Consider the following 18,112-nt stretch of genomic DNA (forward strand, 5'->3'; position numbering starts at 1 on the left):
ATTTTTAGGTAGTGTTTGGTTCGGGAACAAGGGGGGGAATAAGCCCTTGTTTCCCCCTTTGTTCCCAAACGCAATGTTTGGTTCCCGGGAACAGTAGTTCCCGGGAATCTGGAACTAGCTGGTATAAGACTGGAACTGCTGTTCCACCCGTTTTCGGGAACAAGCTAGTTCCTTGATGAGAACAAGATTAATTAAAATCTAAATTTAATTTTAATGACAGTAAATTATTAATTAATCTAATTAATATATTTAAATCATTATTTATTACTTTAATAATTAAATAATTTAAATAATTTATTATTTATAATTAAATATTAATAATTAGATAATTATTATTATTAATTTATTATTTATAATTAATTATAAATAATTAATAATATTCATTATTTTTTTATTAATAATTATTAATAATTATTATTCTTAATGACAATCGATATTATTATTAATTTATTATTTATAATTAATTATTAATAATTAATAATTATTATTATTTATTATTAATTATTAATAATTTTTATTCTTAATAATTAGATAATCGATGTAATTTATTAATTATTATTTTATAATTAATTATATTTAATAATAATTATTATTTATTTATTAAATAAATATTAATATTAATTATTTATATTAGAAATCAATATATTTATAATTTATTATTTTATATTAATTAATAAGAATAATTATAATAATTATTATTTATTATAATTAATATAAACATTATTATTTATTACTTAGATAATCTTTTAATAAATTAATTTATTATTTTATCAATTAATTATTATTAAAAATATTATTTATAATTTAATTATTCATAATTAATTTTTATTTATTTTAAGTTAATATTTTATGTCTAATATACGTAATAGTAATTTTCAATTTAAATCCTATAAGCGTTTATGTTCCTCTTGTTCCAAATCTAATTCATCCAAACACTATTTATCTTATTCATTAGGAACAACCCATTTCATCCAAACGCAAATTTGGTCTAGTTCATACTTATACCTGACTTGTACCTATCCGTGAAAGAATAGGCAGTTCTACTTATACGTCCGAACAAACGCCTTAGGAATATCTCACTCACGTACATAATAGATATATGATGAATGCTAACTCGAACTCTGAAAGGGATCGAGTATCTGACTTAATTTATCGTAAATATACTGATAAATATATGACATTAAAGGATTAATATTTTACAAATTCAAAATTTTGCGGATAGGCAGTTATTTCAAATGTAACATGATATCAAAAAACAATCTCGGCTTCCAATCGTTGTCATTTGCTTTATTGATGTGTCTTTATAAACAGAAAATTGTTTTTTTTGTCAATAGATATGTTTCCGAATATATTTTTACTGATGGTTTTTAAATTCAATTAAGTTGGAAAGAATCAAAACTATAATACCAAAATCATATATATATATCATAGCTACATTGATTTTATACAAAATTGCCACTTCCACAACAAACAGTAGTAGAATAGATACTTTACAATTCCAATCTTTCAAAAACTAAAATATATATGTTTTTTAAAATTTTTTAATATTATAATAAAAAATAAAACTAACGTAAATTTGATATAATAAAATTGATTTATATACGAGTAACGCGCATCATTCCCACCTATTTTTGAATGCAAAAGTAACATTACTCATTACTATTGTTATCATTATTATTACTATTACCCAAAACATTAAACTCTGTGAGAAAGAACACCACATCAGGGGTGCTCTTCACGAGAATTTGTACTGGATTATAATTGGCCTTGAATTTTCAGAAGCTATTTAGTTGCACCTACCCCTCCACATTTAATACACCACTCTGATTAAACTGCAATGTAGAACCTGTGTTTTTGTCTTTTCATATATAGTTTCGCATTACCACCGCTAGTAAAATTTATTTTAATTAACATTAATATTATTTAAAATCATATATATATATATATAAAGGATAATTATTTATATATCCTTCAAAATTTAATGAAATATTATATATATATTTTTTATTTTAAATACACTCCTGATATATTTTTTTGTTATTTGAAAATAACCCGCTGCCAGTATTTATTAAGTTATCTTGAATTAAACTCGTATTAAATTTCTACCAAATTTAAAAAAGCCACAATATATTTTTCGCCCCTAATTTAAGGATGATTAAAAAAAGTTGGTGATGATAAAAAGATATATTTGAGAGGACAAAAGTCAATTTTTTTTGGATCCTAATTTAAAAACAAATAAGAAAAATTAGTTATGATAAAAGAGTATATTTGAAAGAAAAAAATAGTAATTTTTATAGAGATTAATGGTTGTTACTAACAAAATTTAACTCTAGAAACTATGTTTGAAAGAACTTAGAAGGTTGAAATAATGATATATATATTTTTTTATTTAACCCTTATGGTTGGTAATTAAGAAATAGAACGTTAAAAAGATATATATATTTTTATATCAACCTACTAAGATTAATAAATAAGAATTAAAAATTTGTTAAAATACTGTTAGTAATAAAGATGCTCGTTTGAGATCTTTTCTTTAGATGATAAACTTTTAAATCAATAGTTTTGTCCCATTAATCATGATTCACACTATTTAAAATATTTTTAAAAAATAAGTTATATATTTTTTTTGACGACATTGTTTTGTGCGTTAAGTGGAAAGAAAATTGAACAGCTGAAAGTGAATATCTTTTAAATTTAAATTGTCAAAATTTAAATTACTTGGTCTAAAATTTGGGAACTAAACTTTTTAAAAGTTAAAATTATGGGGAGTAATAAGTTGCCATGGAAAGGATATATATATATATAAAATATATAGTACATAATAAACCATCTACATGCATTTAAGGCAATTATTTATGATCCCTGGTCCGTACTCCGGGCGCAGGCAAACTACCCCACCTCTTCTGTGGACCACCAATCACGAGCCATCGAGTTGAATAGTCAAATTTGAACACGTAGACATTTTTAAAAAACCCATAAAAAAACAAAATCATTTTGAACTTTGAACACTGTTTTTTATATTTTAATTCCTATTTTTTTCGATAATATAAATTATTATTATTATTATTATTATTATTTTAGTATTATTATTTTTCTAATTGGTGGGGTCGTATGTTGGATGCATATTCTATTTCTCCACGCAGTGGATAAGCTAAGCAGGTCTAGAATTATCTGGAATTTATTTTATTTTATTTTATTTATTATATAATTTGTTTCTATAGTATTCTACACTTATCCTCTTCCAAATGTATACTTACTAGGATGTAGGAATTAGCTACGACTCATCCCTTAACCCAATTTTGTTGATTGATAAGCAAAATTTGTTAATTTTTTTAAGGCTAAATTATATAAAATTTCTCTATCAAAACTCGATTTTTCACTTTCCCCCCTATCATTTAAAAACCTACATTCTGCTCCCTTATAAAATGAAAAATGTTCACTTCGCCACCTACCGTTAGTAATTCGTTAGGGTTCTGTTTATAAAATATTATTATATATTTTTTTATACCAAAAATGTCCTCAGCCTTCTCTCATGTGAATATGATGAGGGGCAAAATAGTGAGGGGCAAAATGATCATTTTATCATCACAGTTCACACTGTACCTTCTGTGAACATTTTTTTATTTTATAATGGGGCAAAGTGTAGGTTTTTAAATGACAGGGAGGAAAAGTAAAAAATCAGATTTTGACAAGAAGGTTTTCTGTAATTTAGCCATTTTTTAAAGTAAAAACGTATAAAATTTATATGAGCTATTGACCATTTTAATTTTACTGCTTAATTTTTTAAAAATTTAATTTTATTATTTAATTTTTTAATTTATATAAATTTTGAGTGTGTCGTCTGCCTTTATAAGTTTAATTAAAGTATAATTTATACAATTCTCGCGTTATTTATTTTTACGAATTTAGTTAGTATATTTTATATAATTATCGTAACTATAAATTTATTAAAATAATTAGATTAAATTTTAAAATTAAAGTATCATTGACTGACTCAAATTAAATAAACTGAAAGGTTTTATAATAAAATTAAAATTTTAAAATATCTGGTAACTAAATCAAAATAGTAGATTCGATTGGTAATGTGAATTTTTTTTCTTTTAAATATTCATTTTCTTTTTAGGTTGTAGCAATTTCCTACAAACGATGTTGCACATAAAATATTTTAAGGTAGAGGAAAAGCGATGTCATATCGAAAGCCCAATAAGTATAGAATTGGGTCCCACTTTGTGGCTAAATTGCACTTTGGTCCTTAAACTTTGAGGAAGGACACTTTATGTCTCAATTATTAATTTTTTATTTTTTTTGGTTCAAATTAGTTAAATTATTTGGTTAAATATTAACGTTTTAATACTATTATATAATTTATACCGTGCTAATTATTTGCCACATTACCGTTGTATTAGTAAACTATCAATATCTAGTTAATTAAATTAGACTATTTAAAATATTAAAATAAAAAGTTAATATTAAAATTTAAAGACGAAAGTGTCAACGGGTCAAAGTATGAGTCCCAAAATCACAATTTAGCCAGTTTCTTTTTTTACATTGTATTAATTAATAGTAAATAAATATATATTTTTTTTATTTCCTTCAATTTTGACGCGCACGACGCCACTTCCTCGTCCACGTGGCATCAACCCAAGCGCTTCTTCGCTTCTCCTCTCACTCTCTCTCTCCTCAGAATACAAATACTGAGAGAGAGAGAGAGAGAGAGAGAGAGAGTGGTAGAGAGAGAGAGAGAGGGAGAGGGAGTAGTAGTACGGGTTTAGGGTTAGGGTTTCGGAAATTGCGGAGGAGAGAGAGGCGACGAGGGAGGAGACGCGAGGGTTAGGGTTTTGTGGGGGGTTCGGGGTGGGGCGCTGGATGAGCGATAGTGGTGAGGCGGGGGATGGTGCTGTGCTCCATGCGGAAGTCGTTCAAGGATTCGCTCAAGGTGCTCGAAGCTGATATCCAGCACGCCAATAATTTGTAAGCTCTATCCTCGCCGAGGCTCTGGTTCACCTCTCGATTTGGGTAGTCTGGGTAATGTGGGTTTTGATCTCGCAACACGAGGTTTTCTTTTTAATTTTTTGGGGAAATCTCGTCTTTTTTTCAATTTTGTGTTGTTTTGATGTGTAAATGTTCCTCCTTGATGTTTTTTTTCCTCCAAATTTTGTTCTTCTTCCAAAGCCCTGCTACAAAGATCGCATTTTTATGGGATTTTTGTGTCGATTTGTATGATTTTAAGAAGATTTTATGAGAGGATATTAGCAACTAGTGCGAGAGATGCAGCTTTTAGTGATTGGGAATTGGAGTGTGTTTGGATAAGAGATAAGTTGCTTCCTCACGGCACTTTACATCTAAAAGTTGTGCCTTCGAAAACCCTACTTGTTGCAAAATGTAGTGCAATGTAACGTAGTTTAGGCTCTTTTAGTTATTTTTATTTTATTCCATCTTTTTGAGTCAATGAGTCTAGTGATGAATGAGGCAGTGCTTTACTTATTGCTTTGTAAGTAGTAATTTTAAGGGTAAAGTATTATGGATGGTCCTAATTTCAATCATCATTTCTAGATCCTAAAAAGATGGTTTGGTTAGTTTTTTAATATTGATCTTTGAGAACCCAATGCAATTTCTCACTTCCAAAGATATCTATAGAGCTATCCAATTTTTGTTGAAATCTCTCGTTCATTTGAGATCATGTACTGAGAAATGTCTAAATTTTCACCTTTTGAAGTCCTTATCCTATTTTTTTCTTTCTTCATCAAGCATGGGTCGCGCCATAAGTGGTAAAGTAGGTTTGTTGCTGATTTGGTACAAGTTTAATTTTTTGACACTGGTTTTTCGCTCTTTTCGGATTATTGTTCATATTTAGTCACTGCATTATCTGATTTTTTCGTTAGAATAGAGAAATAAGCATTCTTGCTAGTGTTAATGTTGCGAGAATGGCAATTTTTTTAACCTCCTGTCGACTATGTCAGGTTCTTAATATTCCTGTCTTACTCCTCGTTAATCTGAGCTTTAGTGAGCAGAACATGTAATTTATTTGGATTCTCTCTTTCTCCCGCAAAAAGAAACGCTAGTTTTCTCTTTGAGATTTTGGAGTAATGCTTCTTCCCTTGACTACTTCAGGCTCAAGATTTTTTTTTTAAATTTCTTGTGGTTAATTTTTTTCGCTAGCTATGTCCTGAGGTGGGATCCAGTTTTTGCACAGATGTTTCCACATTTCACTTTGCGTGTCTTCATTTACTCTACTGAGCATGCGTGTGCAAATATCTCCGCAGGACCTCTGAAATAAACAGCTGGCAACTGAAACAATGGCACACTGGCCAGCAACTGAGCTCTAAGATTGCGTCTCAACGAAAAACTATAACCGATGTTTAACCATTGAAATCCTAAGTTACTTCTTTTAGTTTCAGGTTTAAGAATAATAAGTGCATTTGGTATGATTAGTTTCGATAACTTCAGTTGGTCAATAGCAGTCTGATTTATTTCAGAGTCAAGAGTGTGATTTTATTAGTGTTTAATGTTTGACTGCCAGCAGTTTGAGGTGGAACCTTTTCAGGGATTGGCCAGTATTAATAGAGTTGTAGTTTTCCAGTTTCTGAGTTGGAGTATATTGTTATTTAACATATTGTCTCCGGTGCTGATAATGTTGTTTTCCTTCTTTATCCCTGCATTGGCTTTGACATCTCCGGTCTAAGAGAAACATGTAGATTGTGCTAATCAAGTTAATCTTCTTTTGAATGCATTTTGGCTGACTCCTTAGTAAAACTTCTTCTTGATTTCCTCTTTTCCCTTTTAGTAGTCCTTGGATTAGTGGATGATGTTTATTGCTTTTTCATTTTACCTTTCTTACTTCTCAGGGCATCGGAATATCCAAGGGAATATGATGGCGCATGTCTTCAGATGCGACTGTCGTATAGTCCTGCTGCACACATGTTCCTTTTCCTAGTGCAGTGGACGGACTGCAGCCTTGCTGGGGCTCTTGGTTTACTGAGAATTTTAATTTACAAGGTTTTTCTTTGCTTTTTTTTTTTTTTTATATGTGAACATATCTTTTGTTTTTTTGCTTCCTTTTTTTTTAATATATGTGGACATATCTTTTATTACCTCATGTTTTCTTTTGCTTGTTTAATTTGACCTCCATTTATCTTTCTTGATCAAGAAGATTGACATGCAGGTTTATGTTGATGGGACAACAACTATGTCGACCCATGAAAGGAAAGCAAGCATTAGAGAATTCTATGGTAAATATATTGCTTCTCTTGAGCTTGCATCTTTATTATACATGCATAAGCTTTTGGTTCTTATTCTGCTTTTGTGGGCAGCTGTAATTTTTCCCTCTTTGCTGCAACTGCAAAAGGGGATCACTGATGTGGAAGAAAAAAAGCAGAAGGCGGTTTGTATGGAGCGGTATAGGAGGAGAGACGATGATGAGAATATGCAGTTATCTGACATAGATGCTGAGAGGGAGGAAGAATGCGGGATTTGCATGGAGATGAACAGCAAGATTGTGTTGCCCAACTGCACCCATGCCATGTGCCTTGAGTGTTACAATGACTGGTGTGTTGCACTTTCCTTGCCTTACTGCTTAGGTTATATGTATATGTTTCTATTCTAATTTATGATTGTTATAATGTTTAATCTTTATAAATACTGGATTTATCTTTTCCTTCAACAACATTTTTTTTTTGCTTTAACTGCCTTTTCACTTGGTTTAACTAATATTAAATGATTGGTTTATCTGTTATTTCTACTCTCACATTGAAAGCATGATGAGTGCAGGTAAAAGTTCTTGAAATTTTGTTAGCCATTCGTTGAGGAGAAAATATTAAAACATCATTCTAGTGGCATAAATCATTTGTTGCAAGTCGAAGTCCTTGGGTCACATCTTTCCAGACACTATCTAATTTCCCCTATACACGAGGGGAAGTGTTGACCATAAAATATTAAAATGCATTGTCTAGTAGAAAAGCGGTTGTTTTACACTACTACGCCCCTTTGAAGGACGCTTGCATCTTTGCAAAACTGCTTGTCACCGCTTTGTGAAAGCATTTATTTAATGCTTTAGTTGTGAAGAAGTAAGCAGTTAAAGCAACTGCAGGTCATATTAATTTTGAACAAGGTTGCATGAGCTTTGAATGCTATACCAGGCAATGACATCAAAACCAAACTTATCTCTCTTTGTTGTTTCTCAGTGTTGATTTGCCCCTTTTTGTGCGCAAAACATCTTCAATATCCATGTCAATAATATATTCCTTCTAAGGTGGTCTTGTATTAAAAAATGTTTGTGTAGTGTGGAACGATGGCTTGATTCCGTTTTGTATGTTTTCCTCGGACAATCATTTAAGCACAAAGACTTATTCAACTGTTACGTTGTGAATAAAGAGTCATTCCCCTCTCTTGCAGGAACTCGAGGTCGCAATCATGCCCCTTCTGCCGCGACAGCTTAAAGAGAGTTAACTCTGACCATTTATGGATATACATAGACGCGAGAGATATCGTTGACCAGGGCACTGTCTCGAGAGAAAACCTCAGGCGCCTCTTCATGTACATAAACAAATTGCCGCTGATTGTTCCCGACGTAGTCTTCGATTCCTATGATTCTCACGTCAAATGAGCTTACCACGCCTGATTCCCATTACTGCTGGTGGCTTTCACATTGCACGCCCTCAGCTAGTGCCGCCGCTCCACACTCAGTCTCGATCGTTTTATGCTCGAGAGTTCTTTCCACTTTCTGTTTCGAGTAATGAAGCTAGCTTCTGCTACTTCCGAAAGCAGCTCGAGAACTCGAAGAAGCTGGTAGTGGAATTTGTCTATAAGTTTCTGTTAAGATCTTCTCTAGCTTGTAAATGAGCCGCCTTACGGTTAAGGTGGTAGTTATGTTGAACTAATTCCGTAGAGCGTAAGCAATATATAGCCATCTGTATGTATTTCTCTTCTCGCTGCTTTATAACACTTGTTTCATCTATGAAAAGAAAGCTATAATTTCCACTAATGGTTCTATAGCAGGGAGGTAATGTGCTGTTGTTATTCTTCCATAATTAATTTGGGAAATTGTGAAAGAAATAACATAATCTAAAAATGGAGTTGAGCATTCTTAGACAAGTACATTCCTGGGTACTGAGAAATTAATTTAGTCACTTAGCTTGTTTACTAGTTCCACAACATTAGTCAAGAGCAAATCACTTAATGTATTGCAATCACGGCTTGCACAACACTGTTTACTAGCTAATGTAGTTGCTGCTATCATCTTAAGATCACAATACAACAACTGAAAACACACAGGATTTTCCTCTAGAAAGGGCGCGGCTCGGCCGTATTGCCAGTTAACCTGTGTAACAAATGAGAGTACAAATGATATGAGATGCATTCTGAGGATGAAAGGGTCAAAAACTATAAGGAAGCAGATTATTTGAGCAAATTATGTGATGTTTCTATAAGGCACTTACATTGTAGCAATCACTTGTGTAGGAGAGGGTCGGCGAAGTATGGTGGTGCCTGATGAACCTGGTTTCCCAGAAGAGGAACGGTTGCGTACATGTTCTCTTCATCGCGGTCGCAGTAAATTCCATGATCTGGGCCAAGAGCTCTCAGAATCATGGACAGGAACATACACAATCCCTGAAAGACAAATGACTGGATTTAGAAGTATGGAGAACCTTCAAATGCTCGAGACTTTGTACATGCTTCGCGTTTGGAATATCGCAATACAACCTCTTGAAAGAAGAATGAGAGTGAAAAGAATAACATAGTAAAAGATTATTAATCTTTTCTCTAGCACAATTAGGAAACCGAAGCAGTTTTTACCTCCGCAGCGACAACCACAAAGCCGATCCATTCGCACATCTCGAAATTTGACCTCAGGAAGTTCTTGAATGACTCAAATCTCCCAGTTGGGTCTTTTGGGAAATCCTGACAAATTAATACAGGTTAGTCTCTGAGGTAACAGAAGGAAATGCATACAAAATAGAGACTACTAAGAATATGATCTTGATCTTAAACACCGATCGTGGTGCATACCTCCTCCCAGTTTCTGTTCAGAAACACATCCGCTGTTATCGCAGCCTCCATTGCGATAAGCAAAAAGATGAAAAACATATACTGTGTACAAATTAAGTTCAACAAATAAGTTATTCCTTGTCTGATATGGATCATCCAAGAGAATGAATTCTAATATGCTGGAGTGAGTGCATGGTCGATACAGGTCGACATCATTAATCGACTAAAGATCCTAAAATGAGAACAAAATGAAACTCAATTTTCATGGCTAAAGCATTTGAAATGCTCTCATGCTTAAAGTTTTGCATTCAAATGTTGGACAAGGATACACATGAAAGGCAATGGCCATTAGACGTTTCTGCGGCGACATGGCCGGAGCAACTTACGAAGCACACAAAGACACCTAATCCAAGAGAAACGCAAATGAACCTGCATGTCAGAATACATATCAACTCAGTAAGTGCTTTCCGCAAGAGTAAACTTTGTTCATGTCTCTTAACTAATTTTTGCATTCACGAAAAATTAACATAAAAGTGACGGAAATGATGTGTTTCAACTGGTTGCTTGTAATAGCTAAGAAAAACTACAGAAGAATAAATCACATTGATCCATTTATAAGAGAGACATCAACAAAACAATTTTATACTTTAAAAATAGAATGTTTAATTCCCTTATCTAATTATTTATAGAGGTAACAAAATAAATCAGCATATTTATCTCTTCATCTGCTTAAGGAAAATACTATGTACATCCATAATCAACAATTTATTGAAGAACATGAATAACCCCAACCGAACAAAATATGCCCAATTGAACAGCATTTTGAATCAACTCTGAGCATCATTCTAAAGAACAAATTCTACAACAAAACATGATGATGATAAGGCAAAAATTTCCCTGAAAACGAAACCCCACTTCCCCAAATCCATGGAAATAATACTGCTAGATTAGTAGAAATTGAAAGGGCATAGATGAAACAAACCAAGGAGGGCTATGATCCGTCCAATGCACATTGGGATGCTTGTAATAAACCCTAATCATCCAAAGGGAGTACAACACCATTCCGATCACCACCATTCAATCACGATTCACAACACCAGCTTTAGATCGATTGCACTAGCAAACATCTCATCATGGTCCCCCATTTTTCCCCCCTCTATTTCTCTTCAATTCACCTTCAAGAAAGAACCCAGATCCAAAATCGAATTTTTAAGGTGAAAGGGGAAAAACTGGCGAGACATTGATGTAAATGAGGATGATTGAATGAGGGGTTTTGATGAAATTATAAGAGAACAAAAAAACAGAAAAGAAAAGAAAAAGATAAAAAAGGGATTTTTGTATGGGAAATGATTGGTTGGATCCGAGGGTGTAATAAAAGCTCTGAAGCATTTATTTACGCTGTTTTTTGTTGTTTCACATCTGAATAATAATAATAAATAAATAAATAAATAAAAAGAAAAATGAGCGCGCCAAACGAAGCTGTGATTAGCCAAGGTATAGAGACCACCCTCGTACATAAGTTATTACAAAATGCCCCCTCAACATTTTTTTCAGTGATAACTTTTAGGTTTTAAATATTATTAATTTCAGCAGTTATTTTTTGAATCTAATGGTTTTGGTTAATTTTTAGATATTTGTAACTTAATAAAATGAGTTGAATAAAAAAAAAAAAGACGAGGGACCTATTTGAAAATGACATAGAGGATCTTAGCACATTTTTAGAATTATTTTTATGACTAAGACTTAGTTTGGCATTGAGGTCTATCTAACGCTATTAGATAAAATAGAGTTGAGAAAAAAACATATAGAAATATGCTTCTGCGTTCTCTGATGGGACCATAAAAAATATATTATAACCGACTCATCGCGATATGCGGAACGCAATATTCCATACGGAAAGTACTTCTCACCGCACGTAACGCAATCTCCTCGCTACGTACGGAAAGTACTTTCTCACCGCACGTAACGCAATCTATCCCGCAATTCCAAAACGGAGCCTAAGAACAGTTGGTGTATGTTAATGGGTAGTTATTTGGAGATTTAAATTTGGCAAAATAATAAAAAAGAAAATCTGAAGTGAAAATACAGGAATTAATATTGGGGAGACGTAAGGCCTGCCCACACTATGCTGTAATTTTTAAAAATTTATTTTGTATTAAATTAAAATTTAATGCTCATGGAGGACAACTCCTTGATAATATATATATATATAAATATATAATATATATATATATATATATATATATAGAGAGAGAGAGAGAGAGAGAGAGAGAGAGAGAGAGAGAGAGAGCTAGTCTCCTATACTATCTATAGTATCGAGGCTCCGGTACTATAGTCCCGGTTTTCGATCTTAGGGTATTCAAATCAACGATCCATACCATTAAAACTGATCTAGGGTATTTAAAATTTTTAGAAATAAAATTTTAGATTTTTTCGACATAGTTTACTTTATGATCAAGCCATTTTAAAATTGTCAATTTTCAATGGCTACTTATGGCGAGTTTGGAGTTTAACGGTGTAGAAGAATCTAAATTTCTTCAAATTTTGATAGAAAATACTTTAAACTATATAGATTAAGGTTAACATTCTTGATCTTGAATTTAAAAATCCTATACTCAAATTTTAAAAATTATTCAATTTTCACCGTCCATTTTGATATAATTTATTTACTAAGTAAACGATATCGAAAAATACTAAAATTTTATTCCTAAGAAATTCATATACCCTAGATCATATTTAACGGTGTGGATCGTTGATTTGAAGACTATAGGATCCGAAACATTAACATATTGTACGGGAGTCGTGCAGTTTAGATATATAGTTAACTAATTTTATATAATATTATATATATTATATATATATATAAATTTTTTATTTTTATTTTTATTTTTATTTTACCCCGCCCCCCCCCCCCCCCCTCTTAAGTCCCAAAAATCGCAACATCTTTTCAACATTTACACGGAATTTTCATTCTCATGGGATAATCCCATTGGATTGCTGCTCAAGTTGTTAAAAATATACACCAATTCACTTGGAAGTTGGAACGTACAGAAACAACGCCCATGGTCTCAATTATAACTCAACCCAACCACTCTCACGCCACCCTACCGCCACACCAACAATCTCTTAAGCACAATCGAACTTGCGATCTCTGACTTTTATATCACTCGTCGGATCGTTGGAGCTAACCATTAATCTCAAAAGTTCAAACTGTTAAAAATACGCAACCAACTCATTTAAAGCGTACAGGCGCATCGCCCCATAGGTATTGATTGTGGCTCGACTCAATCAATCTCATGTCGTTTCGAGCATGATTCGGCCCAACCCGACCTCCCGCCAGTTCAAACGTGACTCAGTCCAATCTGACCTTTTGCCATAGGACAGGATGCGGGTCCCTTTAAACCAACAAATCTCCTCGGCCATATCATATCTATTCACATAAATTGGGTGCCTTCTGGATGCAGATTCACAAATGACTTGATCCATCCAGAATGTTTAATTGCCTGAGTTCTGATACTATGGGCAAATTGGTTGCAGTTTGCAAACTGTAATTGCAGAAACATATGAAACAGCAATTGCTTTTGCTAAGTGATCTAGCTGAACTCTGCAACATTCTTATATCACCTTTCCAATTTCATGCTTATATGGAATGACGGCGGGGGCCGTACCGTGAAACATGAACAAACAAAGACAATCTAATGCAATATTATCATCTGATGCAATATTTCGACAGAAAAGGAAAAGAACATTGAATCAATTATGATGAACTTCTGAATCGACCTTAGCAATTGTCGTCAAAATCCATGTACATCCTATAAGCATCTCTTTCTGAAGAATAGTAGCTTTTAACTGAGCAGTCGATCCGGAAACCGATCTTTGTGTAGAGGGAGACTGCAGGCGATCGTGTTGGATCGACATGGAGGCAAATCCGATGAACTCTCCTTTTCCTGCATTTTTCGACAGCTGCTTTTAGCAAGGCTTCTCCATAGCCCTTCCTTCTGTAATTTTCCTTCACTACAGGATCAGCACAGGAGTAAGAACACCAAACAAGAATACTGTTACGACAAATGCACAAACGGAACCGAAATGACGAACACAAAATTATCAAACCACAAGCAGAAATGAAAGAACACACAGATTTACGTGGAAAACCTTTTGCAGGAAAAAAACCACGGGCGAGGGAGGAGAGAACTTCACTATCGAAACGAAAGGGAATACAATGTTCTTCAGAATTACAACCAACCACGATCACACGCCTCTAGGGCAAAAACAAAGAGAAAATTCATAACGAATTTTGGATCCGACCCGTACCGCGGGGGGCTCCGCCCCCCGCACCGGCCCGAGCCCGTAGCCCACCACTGACATTCATTTTTCCTTCACAATTTAATTTTCCAATTTGGTTGCACCGCGAAGCTGTCGGCGAGTCGTAAACCCGAACCTGAGCCGATAATAGATTTCGAGTCACATCTAACAAATACACATGATAAAGAAACCATAGAATTTTTAATCTTGGATTTTTGAACCCTGGCTACATTCCTGTCTAACAATCTCTCTTGGTAATTAGTTCACCTGCACGGCTCCTAACAAGTATTGGAAATTGAAGTTCAATAAGTAAAATATTCACCAATTTTCAAAAAGACAATAAAATAAAATAAAAGAAAAGATTCAAGGATTACCCACACATCTTACCTACATGTTACTCTTAACATGTTCTAGAGCTACTTTCAAAGTTTGGAGCCAAAAACACATTGCCATCTGAACCCAATGAAAAGGAGGTTTCAATCTAGTCACATAAGAATGCCTCAACTTTGGTTTAACAACTAAATCACAGGATGCAAGAAAAAGAAATCTAAAATATGAGTTCTAAGTAATTGAAATCTTCAGAGTGTTGCATGGTTAGTTGGATGGAACAACTCCAAACACTAAAACACGCATCTCTGAAGTAAAATGGCGAAGAAACGGAGAGGCAAATCCAAAATACAAATACGCGAGACGCAACTACACTATGCATCAAGTGGTGCATGGCTGCAGAACTGGGTTTATCGGACCATCCATCTGAAATGCACACATCAGCTCAACCATTGGTGCGAATGCGATCCAATGATTGGCCAAATCAGAAGTCGAGATGCACTCCACCTTTATATGGACAATCTGATCAACTGGTGAGCAGGGGTTTCCTTGTATGCCAATCTGCGCCCTTCTCGAATAACTACGATGTGTAATGACGGCGATACAATCACATCAATGTAAGTTTTCTCTATGCGCCTTAACTTATTGTAATGTACACATGCGTAGGAAACTAGGAATAGGATACAACCATACTAATGTAACTTTTCATCTAACAATCAGATATTTTTCGAGCAACATTAGTAAATGTAGGCAACAGAATAAGATATTTCGAACAGGCCTTTTAACAGGGATATTGTAGAAACAATTACAATCAGATACAAAAACTGCGGAAAGATGAGATTTTTAAGATTTAGCAAGTTGTAGCAAGCCCAACAAAGAAGAGCTTAGTCAACAATTTACAAAATGAATTGTGATTTTTTTCCCTCATTCCTAAAATTTACAACAAAATACATCTAGTAAATGATTCTAATTGAGAAAGCCTCGACATTAACACTCTGTTTGGCATCAGTAGTTATGAATTGGTTGGTAACTCTCTACAGATCATAACAAATTCGACCTCAAACCATTACAAATCACGGCAAATCAAATCAAAACACACCCACTAACATTTTCAAATAGGAAATCTAATCGGTTGAAATTTACAATTCCATAAAAATCAATGATTTAGAGGAGTCGAAACAAAGTGTAAATTAAAGGTGCATTGTTTACACACCTGCGAGTTTGGTGATGGAGGCGCATAGAGAAGTGACGAAGGAGTACATCACGTACCCTACGATCTCTTCTTCTTCTTCCTCCTCTTCTCCTTCGCCATTAGTGACCTTCGCGTACAACAACCCCGCGTTCTTCTTCCTGAGCTCCTCGTCGAAAAATTTCGCCATGGATTCGTGCTTGGGGAAGATCCTCTTCTCCATCCTCACAATTTGCTCGATCGCTCCTCGAGATTCTCTCCGACAAGAATCCAGCTCGGATATCGCCGCCGCCGCCGCCGCCGCCGCCGCCATCTGGTCGGGCGAGCGAGATGGGCGCGTCAGCGTTGGGGTTTCGCCAAAATATGAGATTTTTTCGTTAACGTAAAAAAAAGTAATAATAAAAATCAAACTTTGGAAACGTTGATCTGAGCCGTCCAATCGTAAAAGGAGGGCTCCTAATTGTTGAATAGAAAATGTAAAACAAATCCACTTTGTAGCTTATATTTGTTTCAGATAATTTTAAAAAAAATTTTAAATTTTTTATTATGGGTTTTTTTTTTTTTTTTTTTTTTTTTTTTTTACTTTAGTACTATATAGTTTGAAGTGTTTGAATTTAGTACTTTGTGATTTTATTTTTTTATTATTCCTTTCATTATTTTTTTTGTTAAATTAATGACAAAGTTAAAACCAAGAAGTACTAAAGTGAATGTTCCATAAACTAGATGGGTATCTAAAGTTTTTTTTATATAATTTAACGAAATGTTAACGGAGGAGCTGATGAGAAAAGAAAAATAAGATCAGAAGGTACTAAATTGATACATTTCAAACTACAAGATATTAAAGTAAGAAAATGCGAAACTATATAGATGGTATTTGAAATTTTTGCTATAATTTAATATAGTATTAAAGTAGTGGCCGTAAGCGTAATTTCGAGACTCATCAATTTTTTAGTATTATTTTTTCTATTTAATTTAAATTTATACTTTTGGCTTATACATTAGCTTTCATTTATTTTTAATAATCTATAACGTATTGAGAGCTTAGACCTAGCTTTGGAATTGCGGGTTTAAACCGATCCACTTTCATGTTACGAGAATGCTAAAAATTTAAAATTGCTCTAACTTTTTCTCCTTCAATATTTTAAATTGGTGGTGAAAATTAGCACTACAAAAGTAAGACCATCATTTAGTAATGAAGGTAAAATTATTAAAAGTATTTTTAAATTTTGTTGGTCTTATAAAATAAAAAAGTATTTCAGATGACATTTCGGACGACGCAATCTCAAATTAAACCTATCACTATTGAATTAAAATGAGTTGGATAGAACCTCATAAATTATATCTTAACAAAGCGAATGTGATTTGCGTGACATATTATACTGTTCTAAAAACAAACTAATTTGAAACTAAATATGTGTTCTCCTTTCAATTCCAAATCAAGGCTTGTTTATAAAGGACAAAATTTTGGTGGGCATCCGTTTCCAAACAATTTATTTGGGGACAGAACCGCGTGAACAATTTATTTGGGGACAGAACCGCGTGTGTACGAGCGCCCATCATCACTGCCCTTTTCCCCTTTCTCTCTTTCTAAAAAAGGAGCCCACAAATTTTATTTTATTTTATTTTATTTTTTGCCGTTTCCCAGGTCGTGATGGGCGCTGCATAGGCATCGTCCCCAAACAAAATTGTTTGGGATGATGCCCACCAAATTTTTGTCCATTTATGAAAGGATTTTAATTGGAGATTTATATTTTGAAAGAGAAGATACCAAACAACCATGGTGATAATTAATTTGAAACTCCTCTTTGTTTAAATTTTTAAACTAATATTATTATGCCGTCCAACTAAATAATAAATTAAAATTTTGTAAAAGATATATTTAAATACACAACTTTACGGACAAAAATTTTATGAACATAATATCGAAATAAAATTATTTGAAAATTATTCTAATTACGCTATAGGATGAGGCACGCTCATTCTAACCGTCCAAAAAAAAAAATATTATTTTAACTTGATTAAAATAAATTAAAAAATTTATTTTTTTTAGACGATTGTGATTGACGTGACTTGCCACACGGCGCCTATCCGACAATTCTGAAACAATTTTATTTCGAAATTATGTTGACAAAATTTTGTCCACAATTTACTCCAGCAGGAATATGCTGCAATTATATATATATATCTTAATAATTTAAAAAGGAATCTTCTTCTTATTATTCGGCATCAGAAATTTTTTAAAAAACTAGGTGGCTTCAGTGTAACGGTTATTAAAAACAGCTAATTGTTGGCCCGTGAAATGTGGGCCCT

The 18,112-nt window shown here is 33.2% G+C and overlaps 3 protein-coding genes across 4 annotated transcripts; 1 reads left to right on the top strand and 2 right to left on the bottom strand.

The window, feature by feature from the left end:
• Positions 1 to 4,791: 4,791 nt before the first annotated feature.
• Positions 4,792 to 8,953, top strand: LOC109705902. 2 transcript variants are annotated; one of them, XM_020226685.1, is made up of 5 exons: positions 4,792 to 4,971; positions 6,846 to 6,996; positions 7,151 to 7,229; positions 7,311 to 7,545; positions 8,392 to 8,953. In XM_020226685.1, exons 1-5 carry the CDS (start codon positions 4,892 to 4,894, stop codon positions 8,600 to 8,602), a joined length of 756 nt encoding a protein of 251 aa, XP_020082274.1. In that variant the 5' UTR covers positions 4,792 to 4,891; the 3' UTR covers positions 8,603 to 8,953. The 2 variants fall into 2 exon arrangements, with proteins under 2 accessions (XP_020082274.1, XP_020082276.1); XM_020226687.1 differs by having other exon boundaries at positions 4,797 to 4,971; positions 7,163 to 7,229.
• Positions 8,954 to 9,103: 150 nt separating this feature from the next.
• On the bottom strand, positions 9,104 to 11,047 carry LOC109705903 (tetraspanin-19-like). Its single transcript, XM_020226688.1, has 6 exons — positions 10,967 to 11,047; positions 10,314 to 10,413; positions 10,006 to 10,086; positions 9,793 to 9,897; positions 9,435 to 9,606; positions 9,104 to 9,316 (listed from the first exon to the last, which is right to left on the bottom strand). Exons 1-5 carry the CDS (start codon positions 11,044 to 11,046, stop codon positions 9,445 to 9,447), a joined length of 528 nt encoding a protein of 175 aa, XP_020082277.1. The 5' UTR covers position 11,047; the 3' UTR covers positions 9,104 to 9,316; positions 9,435 to 9,444.
• A 2,549-nt stretch (positions 11,048 to 13,596) lies between these two features.
• Positions 13,597 to 16,169, bottom strand: LOC109705891 (putative ribosomal-protein-alanine acetyltransferase). The gene is made up of 2 exons (XM_020226669.1): positions 15,827 to 16,169; positions 13,597 to 13,998 (listed from the first exon to the last, which is right to left on the bottom strand). The coding sequence occupies exons 1-2, from the start codon at positions 16,113 to 16,115 to the stop codon at positions 13,766 to 13,768; spliced, it is 522 nt and encodes a 173-aa protein (XP_020082258.1). The 5' UTR covers positions 16,116 to 16,169; the 3' UTR covers positions 13,597 to 13,765.
• Between the last annotated feature and the right edge of the window lie 1,943 nt (positions 16,170 to 18,112).

Source organism: Ananas comosus, unplaced genomic scaffold (assembly GCF_001540865.1).
Source record: "Ananas comosus cultivar F153 unplaced genomic scaffold, ASM154086v1, whole genome shotgun sequence".
NCBI lineage: Eukaryota > Viridiplantae > Streptophyta > Magnoliopsida > Poales > Bromeliaceae > Ananas > Ananas comosus.

Excerpts from the sequence above, each read along its gene's own strand:
- LOC109705903 (XM_020226688.1), bottom strand. The coding sequence starts at position 11,046 with ATGGTGTTGTACTCCCTTTGGATGATTAGGGTTTATTACAAGCATCCC. Across the intron at positions 10,087-10,313 it reads ATGGCCATTGCCTTTCATGT|TATATGTTTTTCATCTTTTT; the intron begins GTATCCTTGTCC and ends ATTTGTACACAG. Across the intron at positions 9,898-10,005 it reads TGAACAGAAACTGGGAGGAG|GATTTCCCAAAAGACCCAAC; the intron begins GTATGCACCACG and ends TTAATTTGTCAG.
- LOC109705891 (XM_020226669.1), bottom strand. The coding sequence starts at position 16,115 with ATGGCGGCGGCGGCGGCGGCGGCGGCGGCGATATCCGAGCTGGATTCT. Across the intron at positions 13,999-15,826 it reads CTCCATCACCAAACTCGCAG|TGAAGGAAAATTACAGAAGG; the intron begins GTGTGTAAACAA and ends CTGATCCTGTAG.
- LOC109705902 (XM_020226685.1), top strand. The coding sequence starts at position 4,892 with ATGGTGCTGTGCTCCATGCGGAAGTCGTTCAAGGATTCGCTCAAGGTG. Across the intron at positions 4,972-6,845 it reads ATCCAGCACGCCAATAATTT|GGCATCGGAATATCCAAGGG; the intron begins GTAAGCTCTATC and ends CTTACTTCTCAG. Across the intron at positions 6,997-7,150 it reads TGAGAATTTTAATTTACAAG|ATTGACATGCAGGTTTATGT; the intron begins GTTTTTCTTTGC and ends TTGATCAAGAAG.